The following is a 20,312-nucleotide window of genomic DNA, read 5'->3' as shown; positions in this document are numbered from 1 at the left end:
AATTAAAGTTGATTCCATGCAGCGTCAGTGAAGACTGTGATGACGGAAGCGTGGCAAATTACCTTATTTGGAAAAACGTTCGTTGCGTAATGTTGTGTGACGTCAGAGAAGTCACAAGACCCGGGCAGCGGAGAAGGCGGAGAGAGGGAGGAGCCTCGGCACTGTTATGTTTCAGAGGCTGAAGTAAAGCGGCAGCATCATGGACCGCATGGCCACGGTGAACCGACACTCTCCGGTTGTCAGGGGCAGACGAGGCTAATGTTTCCCGTGAATTTCACTCTCAGTTCAGGATTAAAAAACTCCACGAGGCTCCGCGTATTTTGCCAGCGGACGACGGCTCTGTCTATGCGCGTGGCGGCGGTGTCTTCAGCTTCGTTAGCGAACGAGCAAATCAACACTGAGCGCCAGCGTCGGCGCTGAGCTAGCGGCGCCGCTAGCTTGGCATCTCCGTGTTTGTGGACGATGTGGTCCCTGCTGTCGTACGGTAGAATTGTAGCCAGAGCTGTCATTGGCGGACTCTCTCAGACGGACTCTCGCGACTACAGCCTGGTGACAGCGAGCTGCGGCTTCGGCAAGGACTTCCGTAAAGGTATCCTGAAGAAAGGAATGTGCTATGGAGACGACGCGTGCTTCGTCGCCCGGCACAGATCCGCTGATGTTTTAGGTGAGTGTGTGCGTTTGTTTGTTCAGTATGTGACGTGAATGAGCGGTCTAAGGTCATGACCTGGACCTGGAGGCTGAAACGTGTGTTAAATATTGTGTCATTAAATATGCGCCACAGAGTGAGTGAGTGAGTGAGTTCATGTACCAGCAGCAGCACACTGCTGCCTTTTCGTCACTTGTTTCTTTGTTCAGCATCGATCACCTGCTGCGTCTGTAATAAACAGACTGGAACATGGACACAGGAGTTCATTCCTCTCTCAATCCAATGGCGTAAACAGAAACAAAGCTAGCCTTTAAAAGACTCTGTCTGGGGGTTGTTTATAATTGGAGACGTGGGTTTTTATGTGGCCGTTCAACTGATAATGGAGAACAGTTACATAACATTAAATGACAAAAATGCTCTACTTAAAGGAGCAGGGTGTAAAATCTAGCATTAATTTAAGTTGCGTGTTGTAGCTGAATAGTCCTCACCTTACTCGGACTTTTTGAGTGGTAAAGCATGTTGTTTTTACTCAAATGATCTGGAAACATAGCAGTCTCCAGCAGATCCCAGTGTTTTTTTTGTGTGAACAACCACAAAGTCCTGAGGTGCCTGCGCAAAGTCGACAAAATAATAATTCCAGGAAATCCAGTAAAACTGGATTAAACTGAACAACTGGGACATCTTTGCTTTCAATTCAGTGATCAAGGCTTCTCCCCTATCTCATTCACTCTAAAAAACTGACCCCAGGAAAAAAAATCCTTCTGTAAACCGTAGAGATGGTTTTTCTGAAATATTTAGACCAACTCTGGCACAGCCACCAAGAACAATTTGGGGGTTAAGTGCCGTGGGACACAGCAGCATGTAGTCTCGAGGCTGGTGATCAAACCCCTGACCTTATCAACTGCCACTCTGGAACAGCTCTGCATACTGAGATTATCAAGATGCACAATGACAAGTGAAAACCAAGGCATCCTAAAGTAATTCTGTTTTTGGCAGGTTGAGTAGTGGCAGAGTTGTTGCTGTTGCTGTGAACACAGGCCGGTTTCTTCTGCCACAGGCTGAGGAAACCAAGGAACAGTCCTTGTTTGGTCACTGAGGCAGATGCTGTTGCCTGTGAACAATAACATTTAACTCTCCTTTCTAGGAAAAGATAAAATCCTACTCAGTGAATGAGTTGCTCATTAACCTACAAAACAGCATGCTTCTGTAGAAAAACGGATGTCTTCATTGAGAAATGGATGTATAATTCAAACTGTAGTTTTCTATTTGCGTTCCTGGGAAAGTTTCCATTGTTTTTCTGTGTTGTGCAGCTGCATGGACGGCTTCGCCATGTGTCTCGCTCGCCTGTGGAACGAGTGAGGAATGCACAAAATGATAACTGCCTCCCTGAGCTCATTTTCACTTTGTCTTCTTTTCTAGGAACAAAGTTATGGGGACACTTGGCTCCCTGTTGAGGTTTAATATTCATACTTGGTGTGAATGCAGCATGTAAACATTAGGGAAGGAAGCATTGTTTTTTAAATGGAATGGAAACGGGGAAGAATATTGTTTGCTGTCGTTGAATCCATACATCTGTTTTGTTTGTTTTTATTTTTAGGTGTGGCAGATGGGGTGGGTGGCTGGCGAGACTACGGTGTGGACCCCTCACAGTTTTCGGGTACACTCATGAAGACGTGTGAGAGGCTGGTGAAGGAGGGGCGTTTCACTCCCAGCAATCCTGTAGGGGTCTTGACGACCAGCTACTACGAGCTGCTGCAGAACAAAGTGCCACTGCTGGGTGAGTGAAGCCAATTAGACTGTTTATAAAAATAGATGCAGTCTCTCTGTTTTGGAAAGCAGAGCAATGAAGAAGTGCCTGAACCCTGTATTTACTTGAGTTTATGATCTCAATTGGGGGGTGTGAATCACAGGGTACCTCATGATGCAATACACAATACATGGTCCACAATACCAATGGTCCACAATACCAATAATATCACCATACAAAGATTCTGTGATAATCAATATATTGCAAGACAATCATATAGCGATGTGTCACGATATCTGTCTAACTCTCTGTGAAAAGTTAAAGTGCAGTTATTGGCAGGTTGATTAGTGGCAGAGTTGTTTGACTGCTGCTGCTGGCTGGTTTCTTCTGCCACAGGCTGAGTGAAACTGGAAGGACTGTTTACTTAAGAGCACCTTACTGTATTAATTAAAGAAAGTAGTATCGATACACACCGGTTAATCGGTTCTTGTATTGTAGGCTGTGCCCGAAGGCCGTGGCATCGTACTGGTGCACTGACAACGAACGTCAACAGAATAGACTGCAGGTGTTGAAGAAACATCGGTTGTAAGGGAGTGATGTTTTTCTGATTAGCATGTTGATTATTTTCTCAATTAAATGAGTACTTGTTTGGGCCAGAGAATGTTGATAGATGTTGATCAGTGTTTCCCAAAACCTGGAAATGATAAATGTCTTGTTTTGTCCACAAAAAGATTTCAATGATTTATTTGTTATACGGAGCAAAGAAACCAGAATATAAGAACGAAAACCCCTGATTATTCAGTTATGAAAATGGTTAATTACTAACTTACTTAATGTTGTAATCGAGTAATCGCTGCAGCCCCACTTTTGGTACATTTTCCCGTTCCCCCAGACCATGTGCAGGTACCTCAGTGTAGTTGGCTGCTCAGGTCTTACTTTGTTACACCAGGGTCAGGTTGACTCGTTGCCTCTCACCTTGTTTAACAGCTCACTAAACTAATGAAGAGCCTCCTAAGCCTCGCACTCTTCTGGACAGTGTTTGCCAATCTCAGCCTCTCCATGATACAGTGCAGTTTCCATGTGGTTTGAATTCTACTTAAGGTTGGGTTGTTTACTTGAGTCTGTTCAGATTAAATGGTAGCAGGATGGAGATTTTTGCAGCATTACTCAGAACAGCCAGATCCAATTTAAAAAAAAAACAAAAAAAAACACGAAACTTGGGAATGTCCCCAAGTCCTGTCCCGTGCTGTCCACTCCACTTCCCAAATCCTTTTCTTACTTCTCAGGACTTTGCCGACAACAAAGCGCGTATTAACATGTGGCATCAGTGAACAAGTGTTTCACGAGCAAGCTCTGTCTCTGTGAGCTTCAGTACTTTTCCATGGCGGTATCACATGTGCGGCAGGGAAACAACACGGCATTGTACTGTAATTGTTCTGCTGCAGAGAAAATGGAGACGACCGGAGAGTGAGTCACAGAGCGTGAGGGTTTTGAAGGTTGATCCCACAGAGCATATTTTGGTGTGCCAGATGAATCATCCGCAGGGTGTGGCTACACGCCATCCGTCTGCTCCACCAGCTTAGGTTTCCTCTTCACTACCTCCCAGGTGGCGAAACATGGATAATGATCAAAAGTACTACAGCTTGTGGAAGTTTGTGTATTCAGGCTAACCTCGGTCATCACCGTATATATAATCGTGTCCGTGAAGCTGTTGAAAACGAACGACGAAAGGAAGAGGCACGTCTGCAGCTTCATTTCCATCCAGACATTTTTATGAACGTTGTTAAATTACCACTTATACTCTGAAGGTCGGTCAGAGGGGAGAGGGAGCTAATCCCAGCAGACACTGAGTGAGTGGAAGAGTAAATCCTGGACAGGTCACCTGCCTGTTACAGGACCAAAATACTGTAACAAACAACCAGGTATCAACATCAGTCCTGAGTGATCACATACAAACCGCACTAAGTGCAGGTCTGAAAATATAGAGATGATTAAGCCAAGGAAACAAACTTACTGTCTCTGCCATAAATCGATACCGGTTCCTGATCGATACTTTTTCTGATACCAGTTTTTTTTAACAAAAATAAATAATTACCGGTAAACCATAGCCTACCAAGAAAGTCATTAGTCACTATCTTCCTCCTCCTGCGCACAGAAACCACTGAAGTCATCTCCTTCGGTGTCGGAGTTGAAGAGCCTCAGAATTGCTTCATGCGATGTTTTATCAGGATCGTTTTCATTGTCACTTTCATCAGGAGGCAAATTCCTCACTGAGCCCATGCTGCCTTCTTCAACATGCAGCAGTCCAGCCTTTCGACACCCGTTGATGATAGTGGATTTTTTGACAATGCTCCACGCTGTCAGGATCCACTGGGAGACTTGACCATAAGTTGCTCTTCGCATGTGGCCCGTTTTAGTGAAGGATTTATCCCCACATGTCATCCAAGCCTCCCACTGAACACGGAGCACCACCTCAAATGAAATGACATTTCGGTCCGCACCATAAAAGAACCGAAGTTCGGTACCCAGCCCTAGCCATAAGCCACAAATATTATGTAAACATTGACCACATAAACCACAAAATGTCTACATTGTCTGGTGAGAGGTTTGCTCTCTGGGCTGTGACACTATTCCCACTGTCCACTGCAGTGGAAAACCCCTCTCACTGGGAACAGATGTGGCTGCCGGGGCTCAAGCACACTGAGCAAACCCCTCATTCTCGACCCTCACAAAAGGCGCATATGAAAAACCCAGTCCGAATTGCTCTGTAACAAACTTCTGTTAACTTGTCATATAATTGGGTGCACAAACCCTGGGAGTTGGAAGGGGCGTGCCACGAATCTGCCTTTTCCAACTGGGTTAGACTATTACGATGCATATGGTTACATACATTATGCTGACTGATGTGTAGCCACCTTTTTTGATTGATTTTGTACAATGAAGAAAATTCATCTGCTGCAACATTTCACTCCAGAAGAAAAAGTATCGCTATAGGCTCAAGCACTCCAAATATACAATATCTAGGTTAAACTATTCCAGTTTGTATGTAATGTACATAAATTATCCAAATCGTTCAGCCTTTTGGTTTAGGAATAAATGTTCTCTATATAACCCAGCTGCTCATGTGCCAATTACCATTACAACTGTGTGTGTGTGTGCAGGGAGCAGCACGGCCTGCATCGTGGTTTTGGACCGGCAGAGTCACCGACTGCACACGGCCAACTTGGGAGACTCGGGCTTCCTGGTGGTGCGGGGAGGGGAGGTGGTCCATCGTTCAGACGAGCAGCAGCACTACTTCAACACGCCCTTCCAGCTGTCCATCGCTCCCCCCGGGGCCGAGGGCAACGTTCTTAGTGACAGGTGAGACATTCAATGGGGGACAGCATGTGCATATGCTGCTGCAGTGTCATGTGAATACGTCTGGGGATTAGCTGATAAAGAGCTGATCATACAGGTGTTCAGTGGAGGCCCCACACATCACGTGTGTGTGTAAGCTGTAATGCACTGTCCTGCAGAACAGTTTGTAGTGCTCGTGTCGCTCAGATGCTCAGTGAACGTATTGAGCTGTGTGCAACAGTGTGTGTTGGGGAACGTGTGCTGCCGTGGAGCACTAAACAGCAGCAGCAGTGGGCGTTGTCAGGGTTTCCCCTCTCACTCTGGTCAAAGTCTGCGTGGGGTGAAGGGTAAACTGTTCACAGCCAGTGGAGCTGCTGCAGGCCCAGGCACCTTTTCACACACTCGCCGTGGTTTGATTATATTGAAAATCGTCACTCACAGTCCAGATATACCTGATGCTTAATGCCTTTGAGTAGAAGTCATGGATTTAGTGGGTCAGGTTTCAGTGGCACAGGATGAAAGGCGAGGGGATTGCAGTCAACTGCGCAGTGGAAAAATAAGCGGCACCAGACTTTCCAGAGGTCTGATTTCCTCAGACTGGTGACCAAAGGAAAGTACAAACATGTTTTCACTTCTCACTAACATGTGGTCCATGCTGAACAGGCCAAAGCAGGTGAAGCAGTATTCAGCAAGTTTCCACTACTTCTCATACACCAGACCTACTTTAACACAGAAGTAGGTCAGGTATCGTGCAGGAGATTGCACTTTTTGCCGACATCTGTTATGCCAATATAGTGGAAATGCTTGGACCAGAGAGTGGCGTCACTGAAGAGTCATGAGCACGACACAAGAATCAAAGCGAACAATGCTGAACTGTAGATCAGTTAAAAAAGACTGTCCAAAAAAAGAGTCAATATTTAACAAAGGAGTCTGGTGTATTTAGAGACAGCACTGCTGAAAGCCAGCAATTGGGTAGCCTTCTCTTGTTTTTAACAAAATTAGCATTGGATTTGGCTCGTTCTTATTTATAAGCCGCACATGTGTGTACGTATGGAGTCATCTGTACATGCCTACAAATGAGACGTGTGTTAAATGATGACTTTAAACGTTCCTGTTAGAGCTGCTCCTCAAATGTATTTTCTCCCAGTTCCATGAATCCATGCACACTTCACTCTCTGGATTCTCCTTTCTTCTGTGCAGCAAAGTCTTCCTTTGACTTTTTTACCTCTCTATTTTAGTCTGAGCTGCAGTAAGAATCACAGAACAGGCTGTTCCCGGGAGCTTTGGCTCCTCGTGTCATGATGCAGTCCAAACCGTTTTCTAATGAAATGACATGCATGTGCGACTGGAGAGGAGCCGTGCAGCTGGGTGAGAGCATGTTCCAAGAAGTCAACCCGACACTGGCAGACTAACTTGGTTCATGCCTCGTTGAGTGTGTGACCCCCCGTCGTTATAATGGTAGCATCTTTTATTGGATGCTGGTGTCCTTTCCAACTCCTCGTGATGATTCTTCAACTTATCCACATTCGCCATGTTTTTATGTTTCTGTGGCCAAGGCAAAATATCCATTGCAGTTGGGAATCTTATCTTCTCAGTGCAGTTTCCCACCTGGATAGAATAACCTTGCTGTAACCAGTGAGCATCACAGTCATCTGACATTTCTTCCATGAGTTAAACACAGGAGAAAAACAGATGGATAAAAAAATGCTTTTATCAAATTTGCTCCAAAATGTAATTCTTGAGTCTTGTCACAGGAGCATTGAGCGTTTGATGTCCAGTCAGTGTGTGACATTTACAAGGCCTTACTGTCACAAGTATGTGTGTATAAATGCTTAAGAATAAAAATTGTTTGGTTAGAATAAGCCTTTTATATGGACTAAAGGCAGAGGCCATGCTTTATGAAGCCTGACATTCACATTTGCTTTCGCGCTGCACTTCAGTGAAACAAACCAAACCTTTTGTTGTTTTAATGCAGGAAAGCCTTCTGTTTCCTCCACATCGGAGCAAAACATGGAGCTGCATACGACACACATACGTTGTAACAATGGGCTCACACATTTCTCGCAGCTATTGTCCGCTTCCTGCATGAGGCAGACCAGAGTTTGCTTGTTGAGTGAGCTTCAGAGTTCAGTTGCACATTCACACCTCCCCAAACGAACTGGATTTTCCAAGCAAACAAACTATGGTTCATCTAAGAAGGAGCTGGTGTGAACACAGCCTCAGGGCTCCTGTGCAGCCATTTGCAGTTAGTCCCTGCCACCATCATGACTCATGATCTCTCTTTACTGTGTTTAGTGAAGCATTTACATCATATTTAGGGTTAATAGATTGAACCCTTTTCTTTTTCCTGATATCTGATCTTGTATCTGAGTAGTATTGTATCATCCTATCTCATGTTCATGATCTCTATGTCTGTGTTCCAGCCCTGACGCCGCCGACAGCTCTTCCTTCGACGTTCAGCTGGGTGACATTATCCTCACCGCCACTGACGGGCTCTTTGACAACATGACAGACTACATGATCCTGCAGGAGCTGAAGAAGCTCAAGGCAAGTCCTCGAGCAGCTTTGATGGTGGGTGGGAGACGAATGAAGAATACAAATGTCACATGTTTGTTTTTCTGTTGTTGCCTCCCTCAGAAGGCTAATTACGAAAGCATCCAGCAGACGGCGCGCAGCATCGCAGAGCAGGCCCATGACTTGGCATATGACCCAAACTACATGTCCCCTTTTGCACAGTTTGCATGTGACAATGGACTGAATGTAAGAGGTAAGTGTCTCCGTTCCACTTGAAGTAAATATGATAGATGATAATCTTCACATGAAAATGGCACATCAAAAAGCTGCAGTGTGTAAAATTAACAGGACACGTCTCCTTTGTTTAGGAGGGAAGCCAGATGACATCACAGTGCTGCTGTCCATAGTGGCAGAGTACACCGACTAGAGACTGTGTGTGGGGGGCGTTTGCCTCTGCAGGTGATGGACTGCTTTGATTCCTGCTGGTCAGGATGAAGGACTAATGTCAGATGCTTTTCCCCACATCCACTGGCTCTGCTCTGCTGCCTGAACTCCTCCTCCCTTTAAGTAATGGTGTCCATCACAGAGATGCTGAATAAAGAAGAGCAGAGGACTGAATCATCCTCATTGTTGCAGCACTCCAGAGCTCAGGGGGATTATCCTGTTTACCGGGAAAAGTAAAGTAGTCTCAGTTCAGAGATGAGGGGACAGATGTTGCCGGACAGTGGTGGAGTGACCTCCACATTGCGCCACTGGAAGGGAAACCTACAGTCCACGAGTAGTGTTTAATGCACAGGAAAAGGCAGCATTAGGGCTTAATAAATGGGCTGCCATGTGTCAAAGAGATTGTATGAGTGTGCAGGGAGTGTATGTTTGATAATAAGTTATGGTTTGTCTGCTGTTTTGTTAAATGCAGTGTATGTGACATTATACAAGGGATGAGCCGATGTTCAGGATCAGCCTGATGATACTGGTCAAAATAACTAACGATATTGAAAATTGGATCCAAAACTCCTACATATCACAAATGCTTCACTAAGCCCAGCCTGTAAGACGTGTCAACAATAAGCAGTAATGGCATTTTAAAGGTCCAGTGTGTAACATTTAGGAGAGTTAATTGCAAATAGAATCTAAAACTGTTTTATACTTATTGTAAATAGTATAAAACAAAAAGCCTTAAAATAAGCCTTTATATGAATGGTCTTGTTTTATAGAGGCAGCCATCTTGTGCCACTATGTTTCCACAGCAGAGTGAAAGTCTACGAAGACTGTAGTTGCCTTGACCAGTGTTTGTTAGCTGTGACTCATTCTCACAAAAGGTTTAATAAATCGATATTGGGATGCGAATAGAAGAATATTATTGAGTATTTGTGAAATCATATTGCATTATACTCTCACAAAAGCTCTAGTGAGGGTGAGCACTTGGTGCCATCTAGTGGACTGAAATGCTAAAAGGTATGTATTTGCAATATCAGCTGAAGCTAAAGAAATTGATACTTGCGTCGCAAAAGCAATATAATATTGCCACGAAAAGTATGATAATATTTCACTGCATCGATCCCCCCACTCATAGCTAATATTAGATCCTCAGCACAGTACAAGTATTTTGCATTCAAGTACTACAAGTAGTGGCTTCCAATGCTACGTTACACGACTTCCAATAGTGTTGCTATTTATATTGTTTTAAGCTTTATATAAAAAGTGATTCCACTGAGTTTTACGTTTGAAAATCTAGTATCACGACGACCATAATTCTTACACACTGAACCTAAATGAGCCACATTGTTAAATGCATATAAAACGTCTTGTGCTAATGAAGCATATTGTTTTTGAAAAGGTTGGATAGGCGAGGTGTTCACAGACTGTGTCAGACTGATTGTTGTGATAAGTGGAGCCATCCCTCCCTCTAGTTTCTTGGAGCAGATTCAGATCCATTAAGATTTCATGGAGAGCAGCAGGAGCTGCCTTTTCCATCCCAATGCAACCAACGTCCTGCACACGTTAGCTGTTGGGGAGAATATTTTCTTAATCTACATAATGTGTGGAAGTGAAAGGCTCCCTTTAAAACCACAGCTGCTGCTGTTGAAGTCTTGATTGTGATGTGTGTGTGAATGTGATTGATTGCACTCATGTGCCTGTTCTCTGTGTGTGTGTGAAACATTTGTGAAGGTGACAGACTTCTCCATATCCACTGGGCTAATTTGGTCTTGCCGCCTTAAAACGCACAAGCTCAAGAAGCATATCTGACACAGTGGAAGTTGGTCATGTGACCAAGTGTATTTTTGTAACTTCTTTGTTTTTGTGGTTGTTGTTGTTGTTGAATTGTCTAGACTGAGCACCATGTCAGAGTAGAGCGTCTGAAACTGTGGCACATTCATACGTCCACTCACTGCAGGTTTCATTATGTTTCCATAACATCACGAGGGGTTTGCACTGTGCGTTTAGCGCAGACTCTCACAGTTAACGTGTTTCTTTGTAAATAAATCCATGGAACGTCCATTCTTTAAAAATGCCAGGTTCAGAGCAAACTTAAACTTTTAATCTGTTTATGTCTGCACTCAGTCAGAAGCATAGGAATAAAGCCATGGCACGCTTCAAACATTTCACATCACTGTTTATAATCTACACTGGACGACTGTAGTGTCACACGGAGAAGAGCACTGAGGACAATCTAAACGGCCTTAATGATGTTACAAAGCAATTCCCACTGTTAGCATGGTGACTCTCTTCCCTGTCATCTTTGCTCTGCTCTGTTCCAACAACTGCATGGACTCAAATCTGTTGTCTGTAAAGAAACATTTTCAAATCTGTACAATACATGAATAAAGGCTACAGTATTTATTAACCTGCTGTGTGTGTGTGTTCGTCCTTAAACATACTGCAGTTCACAGTCTGACACCACAGAGGTGGCTGGCTTTTCTTAGAACATGGCCTGGTCACCATGGCAACTTCAGTTGCAGAAATAACTGTGTTTCGTAGCAGGGGATGGTTAACACTTTCAGCCTAATTCGGCCATAAGTGAGTAAGTTTCACATACAACTTTAACTTAAGCTCAAGTGTAACTTATGTTACTAAAACACTGCTGGTGTTGCTGCTTTGACTATTCTACGAAATTGACAAAACAAATCAACTGATTTACTCAGTTATAAATAATTATTGCTATATACACATTCTGTAAAATGTCCAACTGGAGATTGTGGGGAAATGTAACACTTAAAACACGTAGAAAATAATTTGAACAAGCGAAACACATTGAACCCAACACAAATGCAAAGTGCATTTCATATATTAATATAAATCTTTAGAGGTGTTAAGATGAGGAATGAGCTCTCACCACAGTGTCACAGTGTTCTCACAGCGAGGGTCTCGTCCTCCGCGTCACTGTCACAGGCCAGAACAGACGGACCATCATGGTCCTGCTGCTGCTGCGAGGACAAGGCTCTGAACAGGAGCGAGCAGATCTACACAGGGAAAACAAACCACACGCAATATTCTTTTTATGTTTGTTTAACATTAACAGTTATGTATTATGTAATACTGCTGCATCAGGGCATTAAAAACAACATTATATTCATCTTAATGGAGCTGCCTGTGGTAAACAGGAACAGGATATGAGAGCACTGTCAGGTTGGATAATATGGCTGTTAATGTGGTTTCACACGTGCAGTCAGGGTTGTGACTTTGGTCTGACAGTTAACAACTGTCACGACAACTGTGATTCATTACTTCACAGCTTAAAAACAGTGGTTCCTAAAGCCTGGCTCTGGACACACAGATGGGTCGTGGGAGATTTTTTATTTGGGCCCCCAAAGAAATTTGCAGAATTTTCCCCCAAACCTTTAAATTAAGACTGATGCATATACGTTTTAAATAACATACAATGAAGTTTTAATAAATTTACCGGACAATGAGTACAGAGCAACCTTTAATTTGTACCTTAAATTTGCCTTATTTGCAGTGATTTCCACAAAGTTAAAGTAAGTCATTTGGCTTGAAACCACCGTGTTCTGACATGTGGTTGCTGGGCTTTGCTGCTAACTCATCGTAATGCTCCTGTAGTCTCAGTAAAAAGCAGCGCAGGATTTAATTTATGTCTTACAGTTGGTAGTGCAATAAAACTCATTGACGTTCTTTTAAGCTCCAGCAGAAGTGCAGACAGATGGTGTCCTTGAACGAGTTTCACTCCAACGGACAACGGTAGGAAACAAAACTGTGACATTTCTGCTCATGATTTAATGAGGCCCGCCATCTTTACTCCAGAAAAACATTTGACTTTTTAAAGTGGAAACTTACACGACTATGACCTAAAGTTTAGACAGCTCGACACATGATTCTCTTGGGTGATCCTTGACAACGTCTTTTCTGGTATATAAAGGCCACAGTAGTTAGCAGATGACCTTGGGAAAGGGAGTAGTGATGACCATACAAACACTGCTACTTTACTGTTAATATTTGTCGTATCACTCTACCATGTAGAGTGTTGTTATTGTCTGGTATTGCTAACAGTGGTTAACAATGACAATTCTTGGGATACGTACGTGTCCAACTTCTCAACTGGAACACAACGAACTCGGAAAAGATGTCAATCCCAGTTCCAACTTCTGAGTTCCGCCATATCAACAACAATGTTAGCCACACATTAAGTTGCTATTGTATGGACTCCCCTTTGCTTTTTCGAAGCAAGCGAATGTTGCAGAGATTTGATTATCAGGTGAGCCGACCAAGGATGGAGTTTCTGGAGTCAGAGATGAGTTAAGTTTATTATTTAAGCTTTATCAGAAGCGGCTCAGATCTGAGGAGAACTGAGACGATGCCGAACATGAACAAGTAGATGTTAACAGTTGGGCATCCTCAGTAAGTCTGCCTGTGAGTCCCAGAGTTAGGATATTTAAAGGGTTTTGGAGGCCTCTTTCTGCTGATACATAGAGCTGACCTTTAGGAGGACTGTACATTTGAGTTATTAGTCCTCTGTCCCAGACACAGAGACACAGCCAAAACAGAAAGAGGTACATTTTGTAGATAAATGACTGGTGCCAGTGCTACACCGAGGCCTTTGTGATTAGAGAGTTGCGGCTGGCACCGTCCTGGGTTGTTGTTGAGGTTTGTGCTTAGGAATGTAATCAGCTAATTTTAGAGAAGGCCGAATATTAAGAAGTCGTCATCAACAAGCAGAAGACTAACAGACGCAGAGGAGACTGCCGTGCAGTTTTGTCGCTGTTGCACGTTCGCTGTGCTCGGAGCCACCGACCTATTTCCGCTCATGTAGCTGTGGGTGGAGCATGTAGATGTGGGTGTCTGAACCACCTCGGATACCAATCTGTCCTCAATGCATCTCTGGTGTGTTTACATCTTTACTCCTCAGGTGCTATCTGAACGCAATCCGATGACATGAAACCCATTTTAATGCCAGGTGTACAGGGTGTGACAGAGTCACTTCACTAGATTCAAAACGAAATGTAATATTCCTACATCACACCACAAACAATTAACTACTACACTGTTGAACATTCAAACCCATGAGGAAGCTCTTGTTACCGGGGTGGAGGCAGGAGTTGCAGAGGCACAGCCCTCTCCAGGTACACCGAGCCCATCAGGGACGTCACACTGAGGTAGAAGTTGCATCAGACCAGGGGGATGGAGGATGGGGCTGCCCTGACTGGAAGGGATCAGCTCCATCACAGCAGGAATGTCCTGTGCCTCATGAGAACCTGCAGGTACAGCAGCAGCAGCAGCAGTGGCAGCTTCTTCACACCTAGGAACAAACACATCACACTGTAACAAGAGTTAATGATCCTGGACATGGAGGAAAAAAATAGTCCTGACAAGGTAATGCAAGTGCACAGTGTCCCCATCTTCAGCAACAACATGACAACTCTACACAGTGTGACAGTGTGCATTATTGTGGCGCCTGGTGGCTTAAAATAACTGTTGCAGCCTCCATTAGGAGTAAAGAGAATACTAAGAACAACATGGACATTCACCTTCATAAAGACATGAGTTCATAAGATTCATCGCTCTATCTCAGCTGATACTGAAAGCATGAACATGCTATGAGCAAACATCAAAAACAAGTGTATGCATGCAACCACAGAGCATGTCATATACCTCAGAGAGGAATGAAGAAAAGCACAAACAGGAAGAAGTAACAAGATCAAGCTGCACACAAGACTACACTCAGCTGCCATTTAAACTGCTTGTTAACTCCAATATATAATCAGCCAATCACATGACAGCCACTCAGTGCACTCAGGCATGTAGACATGGTCAAGACGAGCTGACACCGAGTGTCAGAATGGGGAAGAAAAGTGGTTTTACTGTTTAAATGCAGTTTACAGAGAATGGTTATAAAAAGAAAACATATTCAGTGAGCAGCAGTTGAAAATGCAATGTTGATTTTAAATGAGAGAAAGGCAACAGTCATTCTGACGCCAAACTCCCCACTTTTTCACGACCAAGATATGAAAGAGACCATTTCTGAACACACATGACATTAAACCTTGACGCAGATGGGCAGCAACAGCAGAAGACAATTTCACTCCTGCTACTTTATCATGTGTACATGTGACCTAATAAAGTGGCCAGTGAGGTTTTCTCAGGCTTCAGAGGTCATGAGAACGAAGGCAGTACATGCAGCCTGAATCATTCACAACAAATTAGAAGTGTAGTGAATCCAGAGTCGTCGGGACAGGAGCACAGAACAACAGAACACTTCTGGAACTGGTGACAAGAGAGCAGAGCCCAGGGCAGAGTCCAGCGGAGTGTGTGACACTGGCAGAACAGTGATGAGAGGATTACAGAGCGTCACACGGACAGGCCTCTGAACTGAACACGACACAAGACTGGCTGCTGTAACACTATGCCCTCTAAAGAAGCTAATAACAACCAGTGTGAGCAAACTGCTTTGGCTGAAGCCAGGAGAGAGGCTCAGGTAAAACCCCAGCGGGGAGGATAAATGATCCTCTCTAATGGATGTGAGAAACTAGGCCAAGAGTGTCTTCACTGCTAGACTGCAGTTACTGCAGAGAGGATTAAAAGCGTGTTTGTTACTGTATATGCATCTTTTAAATGTTTTTAAATGTGATTCTTGGAGCTTTGTTGAAGAAAGATTTGTCACTTTTGGGTAAGACAACAAAGTATATCTTATATTATCTTGTTACCTGCGTGAAGTTGGGGCTGGGGACGCTGTAGGCTGAGAGGGGTCGCTCTCAGAGTCGCTCAGAGTAGCCAGCACCACTGTGGCCTCCAAAACCACGTCCTCCATGAAGAAACACACAGGTCTACAAAACAAACCACCACAAATACACTGATAGAACGCAGACAGAAACAGAAAGTGAATTCAGGGTCTCTCTATCACTGCCCTGCGCACCTGATTCAAACGATCAGCTCATCATCAAGCACAGCCTGTTCATTTGAATCAGGTGTGTTGGAGCAGTGGGTCGCAGGATTAAAAACAGGATATCACACTTTTTCAAAGCTCAACTGAAAATCTCTGCGTAACTGGTCACTGGTAATAAAATCAGCCACAGACAAAATATTACACTGGATTTTGAGGTTGTATGGTGTTGATTACATCAGACTGACGCTGGCCTCTGTAACTTGAGATATGAATGCCACGCAGGCTAATCATGAATGCAAAGACACATACTTTCCTGCAGCACCAAAGAGGACTGACACAGGGAGGCAATGTGAGTCCGCAAAGGACAGAAGACCCTGAAACAAGAAAGCAGAAGCAAAAACTAGGACATGCTTGTGTGCAACGATATCACGACAACAACATTTGAATAGCTGATCATTTTGAGAGCAGTGGTGTGTTGTGTTTACAACCATGAGGCTAAAATCAAACTTAATCAGACTTAATTTGAGGATAACTAAAACAGCTACTAATCCATCCAAACCCGACTGATCAAAACCAAGACGTCAGTTGGCTCATGAGGATCCTCACAGCAGGGTGTTTTTAAGAAGAGTTGTGGGTATTAACAGAGATCACATCTCATTAACTAGACTGACACAAATACTGTGAATCCAAATTTGCAAATGGCCAACCAAGTTTTATTTGCATTTGTTTTCTAAGCTTCAACAGGAGGCAGCGATTAAAATTTGGTTTTGGACACTTTGGATTACCCAGGAGACAGCTCTGGAAATGACCTCATATTTCTGCAGCAACACATGTTTTCATGTTACTGGTTTGAGACCAGCCCTTAAAAGCAAACACATTCTGAAAATGACTCATTTCATAATGAACCACGTAATGAGTAGTGATTTAGTCTGGAGAGGCCATAGCTCCTAATTAAAGTGTCGTGGTTAAACATGCGTCACTCAGGTCACAGTATCTTTGCTACAAATATGAGTCACGGGGCTGAGGGTACAGTTCACATGGAAATGATATACAAAGATGCCCAAGACCAGAAATATGACCTTTAAGTCATGAACTGCTCCTGGTGAGCCACTAACACACACACATACACACATGGACACACGCACGCAATAATCTCATGTGACAGGATAATGGGAGCCTCCAAAAATAAACCTGTTACCCTCAACTCCTTCAGACAGAAGGTGATGTCCGAGTCCACTCCGACCTGAAAGTGGACAAACTCGTCTGGGTGTAAGGACATCTCAGTGTACATCATCCTCATGTGATCTGTGACAGAAGAACATCACAAGTCACTTTATTAGCGACACTGCTTAACGTAATGTTAATCAGCCAATCATATAGCAACAACATGGTCAGAACAACCTACTGAAGTTCAAACTAAGCATCAGAATGAGAAAGAAATGTGATTTAAGTGACTCCCAACAAAGCATGGTTGTTGGGAGTCAGAAGGGCTAGTATGAGTGTTTCAGAAACTGCTGATCTACTGGGATTTTCCTGCACAATCATCTCAGGGTTCACAGAGAATGGTCTGAAAAAGAGAAAATATCCCCTGAACAGCAGTTCTCTAAGTGAAAATGCCTTGCTGATGCCAGAGGAGAACGATCAGACTGGTTCAAATGAAATCTGCAGTGTTTTTTGTTGTTGTTATTCTTCCTCTGTTTGGTCTCCACGAACAGAAACAGTGTGACATTATTCATCTGAAAACTGTCAAGCAAAACTATCAGACCTGAATGAGGAAGCATTTGTGTGTATACAGTGGCAGCGCAATTGGCAAACATTTTGTGGGCGCTTCTTTTTGTTCCAGTCATCTCAGTTTACTCACAATATGAGATCTAAACACTGAAGCAACACACTACTGCCTTGCACCTTTGCCAAACCAAAGTGTTAGCTCACCATTTCCTCCCTCATAGTAGTTTCTCAGGCTGACTCTCTGTGGAGTCGTGGACAGAGTGATCTCCTCCTGGGACACTGGAAAATGCATCACCATATCACCAAGAAGTCTGCAGAGGTAGAGAGCAAAACAAATACAAGCTCACAGTGATGCTGTGATACTGAATCATGGTGGTTTTCGAAGACTAAACACTTGAGGTGTTCATGTTTTAATCCTTGTCATTCTTGTTGGTTGAATAGGAATTAAACAGTCTGTTGAAAATGAAGGCTGCAACTAACGATTATTTTCATCATTAATTTCACTGATTAGTTGTTGCTGAAAATGTTAATAATGTGTGTGTAAAATGTAAAAATGTGAAATGTCTTGCTTTGTCTGCAAACCTTAATTATTCAGTTGTGATCATTTCTTTGTTATACGGAGCAAAGAAACCAGACAATATTCACAGAGAGCTTGTTTTAATTATTAAAAAAAGAACATGATCAAAATACTTGATGATTAATATAGTCATTGATTAATAATTGATGAAACAATGAATCATCGAAGCAATTCATAAAGAGAGAAGGAAGAGAGTGAGAGCGTGTGAGAGATTGAAGTTTATATGCTGAGTGTGTGAGAGGTGGTGCAGGTCTCACTGCTGCTGACCTGGCAGGTGCCTTCAGCACATTAGGACAGAGATGTGAGGCAAACTCTGCCTGCAGGGCCTCACTCTCCTGGAAGCAAAGGTTGTGGGTCTTGATGAGGCCTGTCACAAAAGCAGGAAGGATATTTGCAGCACGCTGCCACCAAGTGTCGACAGGATGTACTACAGCTTCTACTGCACAATGTTACTGTAAATAGAGGTCGTTCTGGTGAAAGCAGATTAAATATTTATAGGAAATGGCTACACGTGATTAGAAACCCAGCCAAAAAAATCTTTCTTCGCCCACAGCTACTGGATAGTACACAATGCAATGTTACCCACCATGTCTGCAGAAAAATTGGATGACCACGCAGTCACTCGGAGTCCTGATTGATATCTGACATCTTTCCACGTTACGCTCAATAGAAGTCAAACACCGGAAAAGTGGGAGCACAGACTTAAAAACAAATATAAATATTTAAAAATATTAGACAGACACTTTCAAACAATATTTAGTCATTTTTGTGCTGTAGGTTTTTTTTTATGTTTTATTAATATCGCTTATATCCTAAACTGTTTACCTTCAAGGTCAGTTTGCATTTGATGCTTTGGTTGTCCTGTTCTGGTCCACATTCCAGGTTGTAGCACTGGAAGAAGATTGGTGAGAAAAGGAAGCAGGCATATGCAGAATGAGACGTGTTCACTGATCTCAGCGCCAGCTGTAAGACACAGAGAATCAGGTGGTAACATAGAGACAAACCATGTGTAATACTATCAAAATACATTGTATGAGGTACACTGAGCATGACTGTGAACCAGCCTGGTACCAAAATGCTTGCTCTCACTGATAGTTGCCAGTGGTTTAAGTTAAAAGAATCTGTCTGCTGAATGAAGTCTGCTTCCCTACCCTATGGAGTGGGAGTGAAGTATTGTTTTTGGTGGTTCTGTCTGTGATTTGCTTGCAATATGAATTGTTAGATTTGTTAGAATTTGTAATAGACACATACGTTGTCTAAGAATCTCGACCATGACGTGGATTCGGACACACAACCTTCTGATCTTGACTCAGACGCTCTGCCGTTGCACCATAGGCTTGTTGCGTGAATGGGGTGAAGTCTGCCATCTCTGATTGCATGTTTATTACTTTTTCTTCTCTCTATAATATTGTAAAGGTTTTTGCCTTAGCACAGTGCCTTGTGATAATCGTTCCAGGATGGTTCAGTCAGCAAAGTCAGAGTTCATTAAACCCCCAAAAGAGACACCATTTATGGTTCAAATCAAGAATACATGATAATAAATAAAAGACTGTTTTATTAACAATGCTCACCCCTTTAACCATGGGATCCAACCACAGCTCGTCTCCAATCCGTGACAGGGCATGAATAGCCTTCCCAAAGGCTATAGGGCACAGCACCAGAGTTCAAAGTTCAAAGCATTAGCAACACAATAGTTTCTTAGCGTTATTACAAACAGCTATTCATAAAGTTAATTAATAACTTTTTTTCTAAATAAAGGGCTCTAGTGTATACAATTTTGTATACACTATTTGTAAAGGACAACTATCAAAAAAACAGCAATATTGAAATTCTTAAATAGCAACTATTTAGCTAGCATACAAAGCTGAATGTAGGTTAGCACAGTTTTTCTAAAATAGTTTTTTTTTTACTTTAAAACTGCTACTGAAACTTAATTACTTGAATATTCTCTAAATATGTATTTTACTTAATGACATTTTAGTAATTTTCGACATTACCCTTTACACAGTTTCCTTCGAGGACACAGTTCATGCTAACAGGTGTTGCACCGACCATCTCTGACCGCAGGTGGCGATGTTGCACATTATTAGCTTGTAGCCTGGTTTTTAAATGACACAATTCTGATTTTTAAATTAGAAATGTGTGGAATTCAAACAAATGAACGTTTTATGTGATAATAAATGAGAAAATTGACACAGATGATCTCTTACTCTCTCAGTCATTTGGACAGATGTATTTTTTTTAGGTTTTACAATATTATTCAGCTACAGTGAGGTCACAGATTTGCGTGCAACACCAGCAGATGCAGTAATTGCAACTTCTTCAGTAATTCTAATATGAGTGCTATTTTTGCATGAACTAATTTAATTTAATTTAGTTTAATTTAATGTAGCCCTAAACCTAACCCTTTAATTTAATGAATTACTAA

At 42.9% G+C, this 20,312-nt stretch overlaps 2 protein-coding genes across 2 annotated transcripts; one reads left to right on the top strand and one right to left on the bottom strand.

Annotated features, from left to right (window-relative positions):
- The first annotated feature begins 149 nt into the window (after positions 1–149).
- pptc7a (protein phosphatase targeting COQ7 a) lies at positions 150–11,088 on the top strand. Its single transcript, XM_044026649.1, has 6 exons — positions 150–664; positions 2,244–2,423; positions 5,555–5,753; positions 8,153–8,276; positions 8,367–8,496; positions 8,612–11,088. The coding sequence occupies exons 1-6, from the start codon at positions 463–465 to the stop codon at positions 8,668–8,670; spliced, it is 894 nt and encodes a 297-aa protein (XP_043882584.1). The 5' UTR covers positions 150–462; the 3' UTR covers positions 8,671–11,088.
- Positions 11,072–19,915, bottom strand: rad9b (RAD9 checkpoint clamp component B). Its single transcript, XM_044026647.1, has 11 exons — positions 19,882–19,915; positions 19,456–19,526; positions 18,710–18,847; positions 18,471–18,585; positions 18,152–18,251; positions 17,512–17,618; positions 16,778–16,884; positions 15,889–15,953; positions 15,401–15,520; positions 13,779–13,995; positions 11,072–11,704 (listed from the first exon to the last, which is right to left on the bottom strand). The coding sequence occupies exons 1-11, from the start codon at positions 19,913–19,915 to the stop codon at positions 11,585–11,587; spliced, it is 1,194 nt and encodes a 397-aa protein (XP_043882582.1). The 3' UTR covers positions 11,072–11,584.
- Between the last annotated feature and the right edge of the window lie 397 nt (positions 19,916–20,312).

This window comes from Solea senegalensis, linkage group LG5 (genome assembly GCF_019176455.1).
Source record: "Solea senegalensis isolate Sse05_10M linkage group LG5, IFAPA_SoseM_1, whole genome shotgun sequence".
Taxonomy (NCBI): Eukaryota; Metazoa; Chordata; class Actinopteri; order Pleuronectiformes; family Soleidae; genus Solea; species Solea senegalensis.
The sequence above is the reverse complement of the archived record's forward strand: the minus strand, read 5'-3'. Positions and strand labels throughout refer to the sequence as shown.